Genomic DNA, 13,777 nt, shown 5'->3' on the forward strand with positions numbered 1-13,777 from the left:
CTATCCCGCCACTGGTGCATTTCCTCTCATTTCTCTCCTCCGTGTCCCAGGTCACAGCGCAGTCTCTCCTATCCCGCCACTGGTGCATTTCCTCTCATTTCCCCCCTCCGTGTCCCAGGTCACAGCGCAGTCTCTCCTATCCCACCACTGGTGCATTTCCTCTCATTTCCCCCTCCGTGTCCCAGGTCACAGCGCAGTCTCTCCTATCCCACCACTGGTGCATTTCCTCTCATTTCCCCCTCCGTGTCCCAGGTCACAGTGCAGCCTCTCCTATTCCGCCACTGGTGCATTTCCTCTCATTTCCCCCTCCGTGTCCCAGGTCACAGCGCAGTCTCTCCTATCCCACCACTGGTGCATTTCCTCTCATTTCCCCCCTCCGTGTCCCAGGTCACAGCGCAGTCTCTCCTATCCCACACTGGTGCATTTCCTCTCATTTCCCCCCTCCGTGTCCCAGGTCACAGCGCAGTCTCTCTATCCCGCCACTGGTGCATTTCCTCTCATTTCCCCCTCCGTGTCCCAGGTCACAGCGCAGTCTCTCCTATCCCGCCACTGGTGCATTTACTCTCATTTCCCCCCTCCGTGTCCCAGGTCACAGCGCAGTCTCTCCTATCCCGCCACTGGTGCATTTCCTCTCATTTCCCCCTCCGTGTCCCAGGTCACAGCGCAGTCTCTCCTATCCCGCCACTGGTGCATTTCCTCTCATTTCCCTCGTCCGTGTCCCAGGTCACAGCGCAGTCTCTCCTATCCCGCCACTGGTGCATTTCCTCTCATTTCCCCCTCCGTGTCCCAGGTCACAGCGCAGCCTCTCCTATTCCGCCACTGGTGCATTTCCTCTCATCCCCCCCCCCCCGTGTCCCAGGTCACAGCGCAGTCTCTCCTATCCCACCACTGGTGCATTTCCTCTCATTTCCCCCCTCCGTGTCCCAGGTCACAGCGCAGTCTCTCCTATCCCACCACTGGTGCATTTCCTCTCATTTCTCTCCTCCGTGTCCCAGGTCACAGCGCAGTCTCTCCTATCCCACCACTGGTGCATTTCCTCTCATTTCCCCCCTCCGTGTTTCATCTCACAATTTCGCTTCTCCCTCCAGATTCCCTCCATAATTTTTGATGAATATTTTGACTCCCTTTCTGCAGATCAGGTCGGTTTTCAGTAGTAGAATTCATGAGCCAGGAATAAACGTTAATCTCCATCCATAGTGTTTATTCCAGGGAATTTTTAGTGGTTAATGAATCGCCTTCAGTTCCTAAAATATATCCATAGATTGGAATCTAATTGACCTATAATTGTGGGGAAAATTAACCAGGAAACAATTGTAGTTCATGAATTCACCCTTGTTACTACAACAGTGATACTATGATAGATTTCCTAATAGATTTTTAGCCTGACATAGAGACCCAAATATCCGTATAGTGACTGTATATGTACCACCTGTGCTAGCTGCCCTTATTATGCTGTGCTGTATCCAGCCCCAGGCCCCTAAATATCCTTATAGTTACTGTATACAGATGTGTCCCTTACAACTTTGCTCCATGCGCTACAATTTGCGTTACACACAGCATGAGTGCCGTGTGATTCTGTAGCGCAGTGTTTCTTTTTGTGCATTTTCTGCCACAAAAATACTTCTTAGACACGCAGTAACGTAATAGGACGCACAAGCAGCTTCTGCTGATTAGAATGATATGCAGCGTGCCTATAATCTGGGTGTGATTGCGGCTCTATCTGCATTCGAGATGAAACGTTAGTGTTTTCCAGGAAAACACTGTAGCAGAGCATTTTGTATGCAGATACAGCCGCAGTCACACACAGAATATAGGCATGCAGCATATCATTTTACTCAGCAGAAGCTGCTTATGCGTCCTATTGCATTACATTACGTCCAAGGCGCATTTTCATTGCACAAGATGCATAAAAGACGCCCAGCGCTACTGAGTCCCGCCACGGCTTGTCTCGATTTGAAGGGTTGTTCAGCGTGACTGCAGCAAGGATGTATGAATATCAGTATAGGTACTGTATATGTGTGCACTAGAAGTCGCAGCATGCCTTCTCATATAAAAGATGGCATGGCTTGCTAGTACTTGTAGTTCTATCATCACGGACAGACCTTTCTCACCTCACACCTAGAACACAGTGGGAAGCGTTGCAGGGACGGGTATTTATATGTAGGTATAGTATATGTTAGGTGGATGTGTTAAACTTTCCAGCTAAATTCTATTTTCTAAATGTGTAGAATGGGATTTGGGAATCAGATAAGAGCGGAAGGGAAACTCTCTGTAAGGACTTGAGAATCCAGCCATCTCGCAGAGTCCCCGGTGGGTGGCTGGGGTTGCTGGGAGTTGTAGTCCAGAACATCAGGACGGTTCAGGTGTAACAGGAAGGAGAGCTTGGTAATAGCTTGGTGCCGTACAGAAGTATACAGTATGTTGTCATTTCATCTTGTCTTCCATGTATCACTTTCTACATTTCCCCCATTGCTCTGCTGACCCATCATTTCCTCCAGATCTTATCACCCAGCCCATGTGATCTGTTGGCCGACTCTAATGGGGTCTTCTCCCCCCGGAAGGTTTGTTGTGTGGATTTCCTGCCCCGCGTAGATTAGCTGAGGGTAGAAGGAAAGGGGGTGGGATAGTATTTGTGCTTCGTGGACCCCTCTCTCTTAGTGTAATCATTGCTCCCACCAGGAGTAGTGTGGGTGTTACCAGTAGCCCAGTGGAAACGATAGTCTGCTGTACTCCCGGCGGGCTCGGGCCCTCTCTGACCGTACGCTGTAGGCCGCCTGCATGACCTGACCACTGAGTGTTTGTGTTGCAGACTCCGCACCTCGTGAATCTGAATGAAGATCCTCTCATGTCCGAGTGCCTTTTGTATTATATTAAAGACGGCATAACCAGGTGAGCTGACGCTCTGTACTGCTAGCGAGTGACACTGTTCTGTAGCAATTACCGGTGGTGACCCGTCACTCTTACCTCTGCAGGGTGGGTCAGGCGGATGCTGAGAGGCGCCAAGATATCGTGCTGAGCGGTGCCCACATCAGGGAGGAGCACTGTCTGTTCCGCAGTGAGAGGAAACCCAATGGAGAAGGTATGTCTCTTACATTACAGAGCAGACGGGTAGGTCACATTCGGGGGGTGGTGTGCCTGATGTCTCCTGTGCGTGGCTAGAGACGCTGCGGATCCCTAATACAGAATGATAACATTGGGTAGAATGACTGAAGCTGTGGTTATTGAGAATTGCTAACTACTGGGTTGTTACAAGAGCGATCTCCTATAGCATGAGCGTGCCCATAGCCAGCTGACGATCTCGCTGTGCGCAGTCTTACAGGAACGGCGACTTCTACTAGCTCTAGTAACCGCGGACCTCTGTACAAGGGTTTCCATCCCGCCTTCCGCAGCTTAGAAATTAATTACAAATAATAAACGTGATTGCAACATTCTTAATTATCTATTGCCAAAGTTTTGGCTACTGATAACTACGTGTTTAGCCGAGGGTTCTTGTACAAACGTGTGACCTCATTAAAAAAAATGACCAAAGCAACCAGTTACAAATGTTCTTGTTTCTTCCTAGTGATTGTGACGCTGGAGCCGTGTGAGAAGTCAGAGACTTATGTGAACGGGAAGCGGGTGGTTCTCCCGGTGCAGTTGCGTTCTGGTAAGTAGTGTCGCTGTCATTGCATCCTACAGATAAAGATACACATCCATCCTGGATATATTCATCACACAGGCAGGTATCCTGTCAGCCACGGCAAATTACCGCCGACGGGTCTGTCCAGTTACCCCCCAATCCCCGATACATTTTTTACCTGATCACTGCTGCAAAAATAAATAGATCCGTGAATTTTTGCAGATTCCATGTATTTTCGTGTGAAAAATGCCAGCTCCCAATTACTGCCTACTATTTCTCCATTGTAACTGTGCTCCAGTGGCCCCTAGTGGATGAAGGAGAAATGGACAAATAGGATAGGGAGGGGGGAAAAAACAGGCGGTAACGTTTTTAAAAAAAAAACCACACACAAAAAACACAAACCACCTGTTTTCACAGCCGAAAAATGTTCTGGTCTAATTGGATTCATCCCATAGCCTTCTACTGAGTTACCGCTACAAACGCAGAGCACTAAACACCAGCTTCATGTGTTGGGTTACAGAGCTGCATCTGATACATTTACTTATGTCTTTCACTCCTAATATTATGGAGAAGGGCCCCTGCTGCATTTGGGGACACGGTCACTATGGGTGAAAGGTCTTCTACAGAAAGAAGCACCTCAACCAACACATCCTCCCCCACTCGGATCTTATTTGTTTCATCTGTGTAATGTCAGGAATTGTGGAAACATGAACTACTGGAAAATGGCCGCCACCACTGATTTTAGGTGACAGGTTCACATTAAGTCCTGGTTTCTATCTTCCCCCAGGTAATCGTATAATTATGGGAAAGAACCACGTTTTCCGCTTCAACCACCCAGAACAGGCGCGGGCAGAGAGAGAGAAAACGCCTTCAGCGGAGACGCCTTCTGAGCCGGTAGACTGGACCTTTGCACAGCGGGAACTGCTGGAGAAGCAGGGTATAGACATGAAGCAGGAGATGGAGAAAAGGTACCGGAGACTGGTCAGGGTGATGTTTGGGTGTGTGCCCCTCATGGTGTTAATTAGAAATACACAAAGCAATGATGTTCTTCGTGCGGTATGACGTCTATGCATCTGTAATGCTGAGTGTTACATTTTGGTGCAGCTGCTGTAGAACTTGCAGTGATGTCCGGCCTATGCTTGGCGTACTGTCGCCAGACAGATGAACATATAAAATAACCACTGAAAAGTAAAACAATTCCTTATATAAGGATATAATCCTGATTTCTTCAGTCATATTGTACTTATTGTGTTGGATAAGTGTATAACGCCTAATGGTTTTATCTTCATTGCGGAATCAGGGTCCAACATTAAATGGTAACGTTGGAGGCTTTTAAAATATTAAATCAATATTCATCCACTAGTTTTCGTTGTTAGAAAATACGTTCTGAGGCAACCACCAAACCTGTAAGCAGGCGGAGAAACGCGTAAAGGCAGAACAGCATTAATTGTTCTACAGTCACCAGCCCTAGATTATAGTAATAATGCTATCTGCCAAGAGCCAAGCATGCAGTGCGAAACTGATCTGAGGCAGCCGCCACACTTCTGCAGGCGGAGAAACGCGTAAAGGCAGAATAGCATTAATTGTACTGCAGTCCACTATGCCCTAGATTAGTTATAGTAATACACTATCTGTGGAGAGTCATGCAGGCAGTGTTGAGACTGATCTGAGGCAGCCGCCACACTTCTATGCAGGCGGAGAAACGCGTAAAGACAGAACAGCATTAATTGTACTATAGTCACCAGGCCTAGATTAGTTATAGTAATACACTATGTGTGGATAGCCATTCGTGCAGTGCGAAACTGATCTGAGGCAGCCGTCACACTTCTCTGCAGGCGGAGAAACGCGTAAAGGCAGAACAGCATTAATTGTACTATAGTCACCAGGCCTAGATTATAGTAATAACACTATGGCAGAGAGCCATGCAGGCAGTGCTGAAACTGATCTTCACTGTAGACTGTGTAACGGACTCTATAACGGCAGGAGGGATAGACTGATTGTAACCAACAGACAGCTGGAAGACTTGTGCTTTCGCGCCTGTGCATCTTGTTTCTAGGCCTGGTAATAGTTGCACAGTCCCAGCGACTGGTCTAGGTTGCCTTGTGTCTGCTGAGTGTCCTTGGTAGTGTCTTACAGCGCTGCCTTTATCTCCAGGGCGGTCAGTCCTGGGGATCTGTGTGCAGATGCATCTTGCTAGTGTATGCCATACAGCTAACCAGGATTATCTGCTCCCCAGGCTCCAGGAGATGGAAATCTTGTACAAGAAGGAGAAGGAAGAGGCGGATCTCCTACTGGAGCAGCAGCGACTGGTAAGTGTCTCTGGCACCCTCCCCTGTTCTCACCTCTCTGATTCCAGCGGCTTGCACACTGCTCTTCCTCTGGCACACACTGTACAGGACTGTCAGTGCTTTATATCATTAACTGGCCTGCACCCCAGTCAGCATCGTCTCCAGTGCACTCTAATGCGGTCTAAGCGGTCTCTTTCCGTAGTACAGACGCTCAGTCTTCCTGTTGCCTCAGTCACTATATATCTAATGGGGAGATTCCGTATTCTGTGGCTGTCGATGCCTTTATAAAGCCTGCCACGGCTACAGTAAGATGGCAGCTGCAGGATTGCTGCCTGGGTACAGGAGGCTTTGGGCAGGGATAGGGTGGCAGCGGCTGGCATTACATTCGGGATACTTAAATGCCTTTCACCCTACCACTGTGGTAAGTGGACTTTGCTCTCCTCCCAGACTTCAATAATATCAGCAAATTTAGAGAAAGGGATAGCATCACCCACCCAGAGGATACATGGGCTCTTACCGCCATCCTGCGGCGCTGTGCGGCTCATGAGTTAATGTATGTGACTGAGGAATGACGGCTCTGTGATGTCACCGCCTTATACACATCAGTGTGGCCGCACTAGTGTCGCACAAGGCCGGGAATATCCAGATTTAGTGTTACGTGATATTTGTCTGTAATCTAATGAGCACATTTCCGCCTGGGTTCTTGCATGTCTGCCTGCACAGAGCACGTGTGCAGATCTGGTTCATTGCTGCTTCTAGTTCCTCTTATTGGTGCTAGCGCCCCCTTACAGCTAGTGTGTGTACAGTTTACTGATACTATAGTGTACTGGTCACCTCCGTGCAGGGGAGTCAGCGTTCCGTGGGCTGATTGCAGCTGGCACATTAGGAAACCATGAGATGTTCCCAGTCTGCCCCTGCTGTGCGCACTTCATTCCGGACTCCGCAATGGCGTTTTCATGGCGGTTAGTCCAGCCCAGAGAATGGCTGCCGCCGCTGTATGTAGGCAATCGGTGCACTTTATATGGTCTCTGCATCCTGGATTTATTAACCCTTTAGCCATCACTGGTATTTCCCTGTACGTGTGAGGCTGTGCATGTATTCTCTGCTGTCGCTGCATGTAGCCTGGTCTCTACCTCCTGCCTCCATAGGTAACAATGTGCCTGCTCAACGACAGGAACCTTACTTGTAGATCACATGCCAGAGATAATTGAGCTGATAGCCGGTGCATGATGTGTAGTGTTATCCTGACGGTGGCCTTACACCGGCTGCTCTGTCCGTCCATATGCGGCTTCTCCTGCGTTATCCAACCTGCATACAGAACGCCAAGCCTAGTATTTGTGCCCGCACAGCTGCTCCAGTGTTTGGAAACCAGAGCATGTCAGACCTCCGTACCATCGTGGGTGGCAGGATGGGGGTAGCTCCGGCTGATCCACCAGCTGTAGGTAAATGTTGCGTCAGATTAAACGGATTATTGGAAATTACCGACAGAAATACGGACGCAGTGGTTGTATGTAGCAGGGTGCGATTTCTAGGAATCGGCAAAAAACTGTCTGTAGATTTAAAACCTCAATAATCTAAATGTCAAAACCGACTTTTGTTTTACATTATTGCTGCGTTACATCTACGGCTTACGTGGGAAATATGGCGCCCGTTGGTGTATTTTACAGTTCCGCCTAGATGTATAATCAGATGGATGATGCGTCCTGTGTAAGACCGCCGCTAACGTGTAATATGTAACACTACAGGGGATCTCCAGCAAAATGAATAATTTGCTATAGCGCCATCTCCTTCCAGCGGCGGCGGCAGGCAGCGAGAGAGATCATTGGACAAGCTGCGGGGTTTAGTAGATGGAGGAGGGATGTTAATATTATTTTACCCTAACTCAGTAGTTTACCGTCTCCTTTAGCATTTATATCACACTAGTATTACATTGCATTTGCCGGGTTGTATTGTGCACGGGGTTGAGAGAAAAAAAAATATATATATCTTTTGGGGGTTTAAATCATAATTTTTTTTATTTATTTTTTTGCATTAATGTTTTAATGAAAAAGAAATGGAATCCTACTTATTATAGTAATACTGTGAAACATTGCTATCTGTTAGAAACCTGGATCATTCATGTTTTAACTTTGTATTGGCGATGCTAGGGTCTGTAATACATAGCAGTGTTTCACAGTATTAATATAATAAGCAGGATTCATTTTCTTTTTCATGAAAACATTAGTGCAAAAAAAAACCAACAAAACCCCGGTCTCAACCCCAAAAATTTTTTTGCCATTGCTGATTGCACATAGATATCTATATGGTGTTTGCTTTAGTCTTCCACCCGTGCATGGCCACCGTGACTTTAGGGCGATGGGCACCCCCTCCCAGAAGGTGATTGGCATCGCTAGCTGGCAGCGCTCGTTATGGAGGGCAGGTTACCACTACTCACCTTGTAAATGGATTTCAGTTTGAGGGATACGTTTGTTTGTTTGTTTGTTTGTTTGTTTGTTTGTTTGTTTGTTTGTTTGTTTGTTTGTTGCTGATGTTGTTGAGAATTACCCGGTAACTAAAATTGCACGTACAGAAAATAATGATGGCGCATGAATTAACGCCACTTTACAGAAAGCAATGACCTTTTTTTTTTTGCAATTGCTCATCTCACGTTGTTAAATGGTAGGTGCCCGATGCGGGGCTGCAGCACAGTCCAAAATTCAAATATGGCAGCCGCCTCGACTGCCAATGAGTCCCGGCTGGTTTGGGGTGGCAGTAGGTGCGGCTCCCCTATTTGGATTTTGGACCCCCACCTCTGAAGCCACCACTGGCAGATGCTACTCTATTTGCTGCAGGCTACGGAGTGTGCTGTGCCGTGTGTACACACGGTTTATATATTCTTGGATGTGGTGTGGGGATAGGAAGTAAAAATTTGATAATCCGCTTTGTTATCCGTACACGTCACCCCCCCCCCCCCCCCCAACCTTAGGAAGCTCCGACATTGGCGCACCCGCCAAACTGCACCTACACTAAAAGCTTCTGTAACCGCGTTGTCTCTTCTCTTGAATAATGTAACGCACCGACTACTGCAACAGAGTCTGAACTCCGCATCTACTAACCAGTGTGTACTCACCTTCTTATTGGCTGCTCTTGTCCACCTGTCTTCTTGCATCTTGGAGTGGTGGGTTTGCTGTGCGGAGAGACACAGGGCTGGTCCTGTGCGCATGGGTTGTCTTTCCACCTCTAACTCTTTACATGAAGGCTGCCTATCTTCTCTTCAACCTTCTCACACGTTATAGGTGAGGATTATATCTTTCTTTCACCTTTTCAAAAATCACCTTCGCATTTTGTTTCCCACATCCTTTTTTTCCTTTAATCTTTGTTTCATGTCATGTTTGTTTTTCTTATTTTTTTGAGTGTTTTCCATTCTTTTGTTTCTTTTGGGGCCATTTTGATTTTTTTTCTTTCTCAAGGATGCGGATTCAGACAGTGGGGACGACTCAGAGAAGCGATCGTGTGAAGAGAGCTGGCGCCTAATCACCTCCTTACGGGAGAAGCTCCCTCCGAGCAAAGTCCAGAGTATCGTGAAGAAGTGTGGGCTCCCCAGCAGTGGCAAGAAACGTGAGCCGAATAAGATGTACCACATCCCCCAGCGGCGACGCCTGAGCAAAGACTCCAAGTGGGTGACCATCTCTGACCTGAAGATCCAGGCTGTGAAGGAGATCTGCTACGAGGTGGCCCTCAATGACTTTCAGCATAGCCGGCAGGAGATTGAAGCTCTGGCTATAGTCAAAATGAAAGAGCTTTGTGCCATGTATGGTAAGAAAGACCCCAATGAACGGGATTCGTGGCGGGCTGTGGCTCGGGATGTCTGGGATACAGTAGGTGTGGGAGATGAAAGGATTGAGGACGTGGTGCCTGTTGGGAAAGGACCCTCAGATGTTGATGATCTTAAGGTTCACGTTGACAAATTGGAAGACATATTGCAAGAAGTGAAGAACCAGAACAACATGAAAGATGAGGAGATAAAGGCCCTGCGGCACAAAATGCTGAAAATGGAGAAAGTTTTACCTTTGATGGGACCACAGGGAGAACGTAGAAGTCGTGAGACTAAAACCGAAGGTGATAAAGGAATAGTAAGTGACAGGTGTAGAACCTCTGCAGAAGAACCCGGAAAGGAGGAACGAGTCGGCCAAATGATGGATGGCGCTCTTTTCCACCGCGGCCGATCAAGCTGGATGAGGCAGGAACAGATCAAATTTAAGAACCTCCAGCAACAGGAAATCACCAAGCAGCTGCGCCGTAATAACGGCCCACATCGATTCATCCCGCCAGAAAACCGAAAGCCGCGCTTCCCTTTCAAAAGCAACCCCAGCCACAGAAGTTCCTGGAGCGCCGGAACCCATATCATCATCACCGATAAAAAGGTGATCGAGGTGAAAATCCCAAAGGAGGCGCAAGTACAAGAACAGGAGGAGGCGGATCCAGAGCGGCAGATCTGGAGCCCTTACAGTCAGTCTCGCAACCAGCAGTTCCAGCAGCACCACCACCACGCATACAGCAACAACCAAGAAAACACATCCGGGCGGTGGCGGAGCAATTCTCTGAATGGTTATCAGAAGGGACTAAGACGTCAGTCGTCCGGCTCATCAGAGTCACTTCAGTCCTATGATTCTCAACAGACGGACCCTCAGACCTACCACCATCAGCCTCAGAGGCAACCGCAGCAGAACTGGGGCGCGTACTACTGTAACGAGGGCGAAGAGAACCACAACTCCTACAACAGGCAGAATGAGCGGCCTTACCACTACAACCAGTTTGTCACCCCACCTCGCATGAGACGCCAGTACTCTGCTCCTAACCTGAAGTCTGGACAGGAGACCACCGTGTGACTGGCGGTCTGTGCACTACGCAGGGGATTTCTGCAGACCCTGCCGTCTGTTCTTTCCCCCTAAACTGGTTGATCAACCATAGCAGTGTTGGGTGCATCGGAGCTGCCCGCTGTTTGAGTTTTCTGTGTGCGCTTGTAGGGCCCAGGAGAGGGGCCCCGTTCATGTGTCTAGATTAGATTCCCTCTGGGTGACATCATGGGGAGCCTCTCCGTCCGTGTCCCCAGGAAATGCTACCTCTCCCACACTGATATGCAGTATTAACTTTAGCTGTGTAATCTACGACTAACCCCCCCCCCCCCCCCCCCCGTGTTCCCCATAGTGTGTTATTATTGTAGGAAAGACGTTCTTAGTGCACTGAGTTATTTCCCCATGCGCTTATTGTTGCCTAAGGACTGTTATACCACTAGGTGTCGCTCTAAGTATTCTGAATTGTAGCAGTCGCCATGAAAGACCAGAGAGATCGACACCAACGCTTATCCTGACCCTGAAAGTCCTTAGCCGCACACCCTAGAGGGTGGGTGTCATTCCTGCTGGCGTCCAGTAGGGTGCGCCATCCGCAGCAGTATCCAGTGAGGATCGTTTATCTACTACCTAACGTGTCCACTACCTAATCATTGCTTTCCTTTCTACTACTGACCTCATTACTGTCCTACCACTTAGCTCCGTGGCACCCTTCATCTGTTTAACCCTTCATTTCCCAAGTCAGACACTACATATTGCAAATAAGCCTCTTATTCAGGAGAACAGACTTCCACCAATTTAGATCTTTAATAGTCGACCAATTGTCTTAGCACGTATTACGCTGCGGAATATAGAGGTAGCAAAAGAAGCGACCAGTGACCCTGTTTTCTGTATTAGATCCAGCGCGCTGCCCGTTCCGGGCGTGAGGCCTGTATTCTGACCGCCATTAGGCAGCGCTGTGCTCGCCGTCTGGACAAAGCAGAGGCACTGGGAACCCGCCAGTGCAGGAGGCAGTATTTAGCAAGCTACAGAATGCCATGGGGGTTGTGGTGACAGGCCCACCACTCTAGCGAGGGCCCTCCCGTCAGACTGTGTTATGTAGCCGAGACATAAATGCAGGACTGGTATGCACTATATGTAGGGTCACTGAGACTACTATCCAGGCTGGGGGACCCCTAATGCACGGACCTGTTAAAGGGAACCGATGTATCAGAAAGGTAAACCCCAGGGAGCTGTGTGACTGACTGCTGCGTCCTTGTACTTGTATTAAGGTTCATGACCTATGAGAGTCCTGGGTCTCTGTTACAGACGTGGGCAAATTTGTTGGTTCCCTCCCACCACAAAAAAAGAATAGGGGGGTTCTTCTCTAAAATAACTTGAAACTGACAAAAGGTATTGTGATTTAACAGAATATTTTAAATATAACCCGGGACACAGAGATGGGACCCTAATCCCAATATTTGGCTGCACGACTGATAGAGGAAGTCACTGCTTTAATGCCTCAGCTCTATCTATAGATCTTCCATAGGAGTCAGATAAGGGCTTATAGAGTACAGTGTTCTGTGATTACCCATCCTTGGGAGCTTGTAGCTGTGTGGTCAATATCCTATTGGAGGACCCATGGCTATGACTGAGACAAAGCTCTCTGACACTGGGCGGTGTCTATATTTTTCTTTCTGATCTTCTCAGACAACATTCTCCTGTGCTTTCTCTTGTCCGTGCTCAGTGTGGTGCACATGATGATACCAAGCAGTAGACGGCTTTTCTGTATTTAACTAGGCTGCATGCTTTGAAGACATGTGGTGCTAATTCAAGAAAGCAATTCGTTTGAAATATCACTATAGTCCAAATCTTTCCTGAGGGGTAACAACAAGTCTGCCCAGGCCATTTAAAAATATCTTTGGCGACTAAGCAATAATTTATCTAGTTTTACCATTTCTCTACTTCATTCCATGACAAAGCAAAGGCATGCCGGTATACATGAGACAGTAGCTTATCACTTCTCCTGAGGAATGAAGCATTGCGTCAGTGAGCTGAAAGGGTACCAGCAGAATTGTCCACGCCTGTATGTCCGTCACCCACCTCACCAGTTCCAGCACTCTCTCCCCTTCTCACCACTGTCAGTGCTGTCCAGTCTGGTCCATCGCCCTGATTACTTGGCCTAATCCTCCATGGTGGGTAGTTGACGCTGGCCCCTGGTGTATTGGTATGGTGCATTCTCACCTCCTTTCACTAACGTGCTTTGAGCCGGTTGTAGTGACTTAGTTCCAGTTGCATCTTGTTGTATATGGATTTTTATTTCCACTCTTTTTACAATGGTGAATAACTTCTATTTCTCTAACGTCCTAGTGGATGCTGGGAACTCCGTAAGGACCATGGGGAATAGCGGGCTCCGAAGGAGGCTGGGCACTCTAGAAAGATCTTAGACTACCTGGTGTGCACTGGCTCCTCCCACTATGACCCTCCTCCAAGCCTCAGTTAGATTTCGTGCCCGGCCGAGGTTGGATGCACACTAGGGGCTCTCCTGAGCTCTTAGAAAGTTATAGTCTTAGAATTTGTTATGTTCAGTGAGACCTGCTGGCAACAGGCTCACTGCAGCGAGGGACTAAGGGGAGAAGAAGCGAACTCGCCTGCTTGCAGCCGGATTGGGCTTCTTAGGCTACTGGACACCATTAGCTCCAGAGGGATCGACCGCAGGCCCAGCCTTGATGTTCGGTCCCGGAGCCGCGCCGCCGTCCCCCTTACAGAGCCAGAAGCAAGAAGATGGTCCGGAAAATCGGCGGCATGAAGACTCTGTCTTCACCAAGGTAGCGCACAGCACTGCAGCTGTGCGCCATTGCTCCTCTCACACACTTCACACTCCGGTCACTGAGGGTGCAGGGCGCTGGGGGGGGCGCCCTGAGGCAGCAATAAAAACACCTTGGCTGGCTAAAATACCTCAATATATGGCCCCAGGGGCTATATATGAGGTAAATACCCCTGCCAGAATTCCATAAAAAACGGGAGAATAGGCCGCGAAAAAGGGGCGGAGCCTATCTCCT

At 48.4% G+C, this 13,777-nt stretch overlaps 1 protein-coding gene across 20 annotated transcripts in view; it reads left to right on the forward strand.

Moving 5' to 3' along the window:
- The window catches only part of KIF1B (kinesin family member 1B), a 231,227-nt gene that overhangs the window by 161,435 nt on the left and 56,015 nt on the right, over window positions 1–13,777 (forward strand). For 19 of the 20 annotated variants that reach the window (XM_063943836.1, XM_063943839.1, XM_063943850.1 and 16 more), the window contains 5 exons: window positions 2,810–2,889; window positions 2,973–3,079; window positions 3,563–3,646; window positions 4,407–4,587; window positions 5,856–5,928. In XM_063943836.1, the coding sequence (XP_063799906.1) occupies window positions 2,810–2,889; window positions 2,973–3,079; window positions 3,563–3,646; window positions 4,407–4,587; window positions 5,856–5,928 (525 nt within the window). Of the gene's footprint in view, window positions 1–2,809; window positions 2,890–2,972; window positions 3,080–3,562; window positions 3,647–4,406; window positions 4,588–5,855; window positions 5,929–9,356; window positions 13,132–13,777 lie in introns of those variants that run through there. The other variant, XM_063943853.1, reaches the window with a different exon arrangement.

The sequence above is a fragment of the Pseudophryne corroboree genome, chromosome 10, assembly GCF_028390025.1.
Source record: "Pseudophryne corroboree isolate aPseCor3 chromosome 10, aPseCor3.hap2, whole genome shotgun sequence".
Taxonomy (NCBI): domain Eukaryota; kingdom Metazoa; phylum Chordata; class Amphibia; order Anura; family Myobatrachidae; genus Pseudophryne; species Pseudophryne corroboree.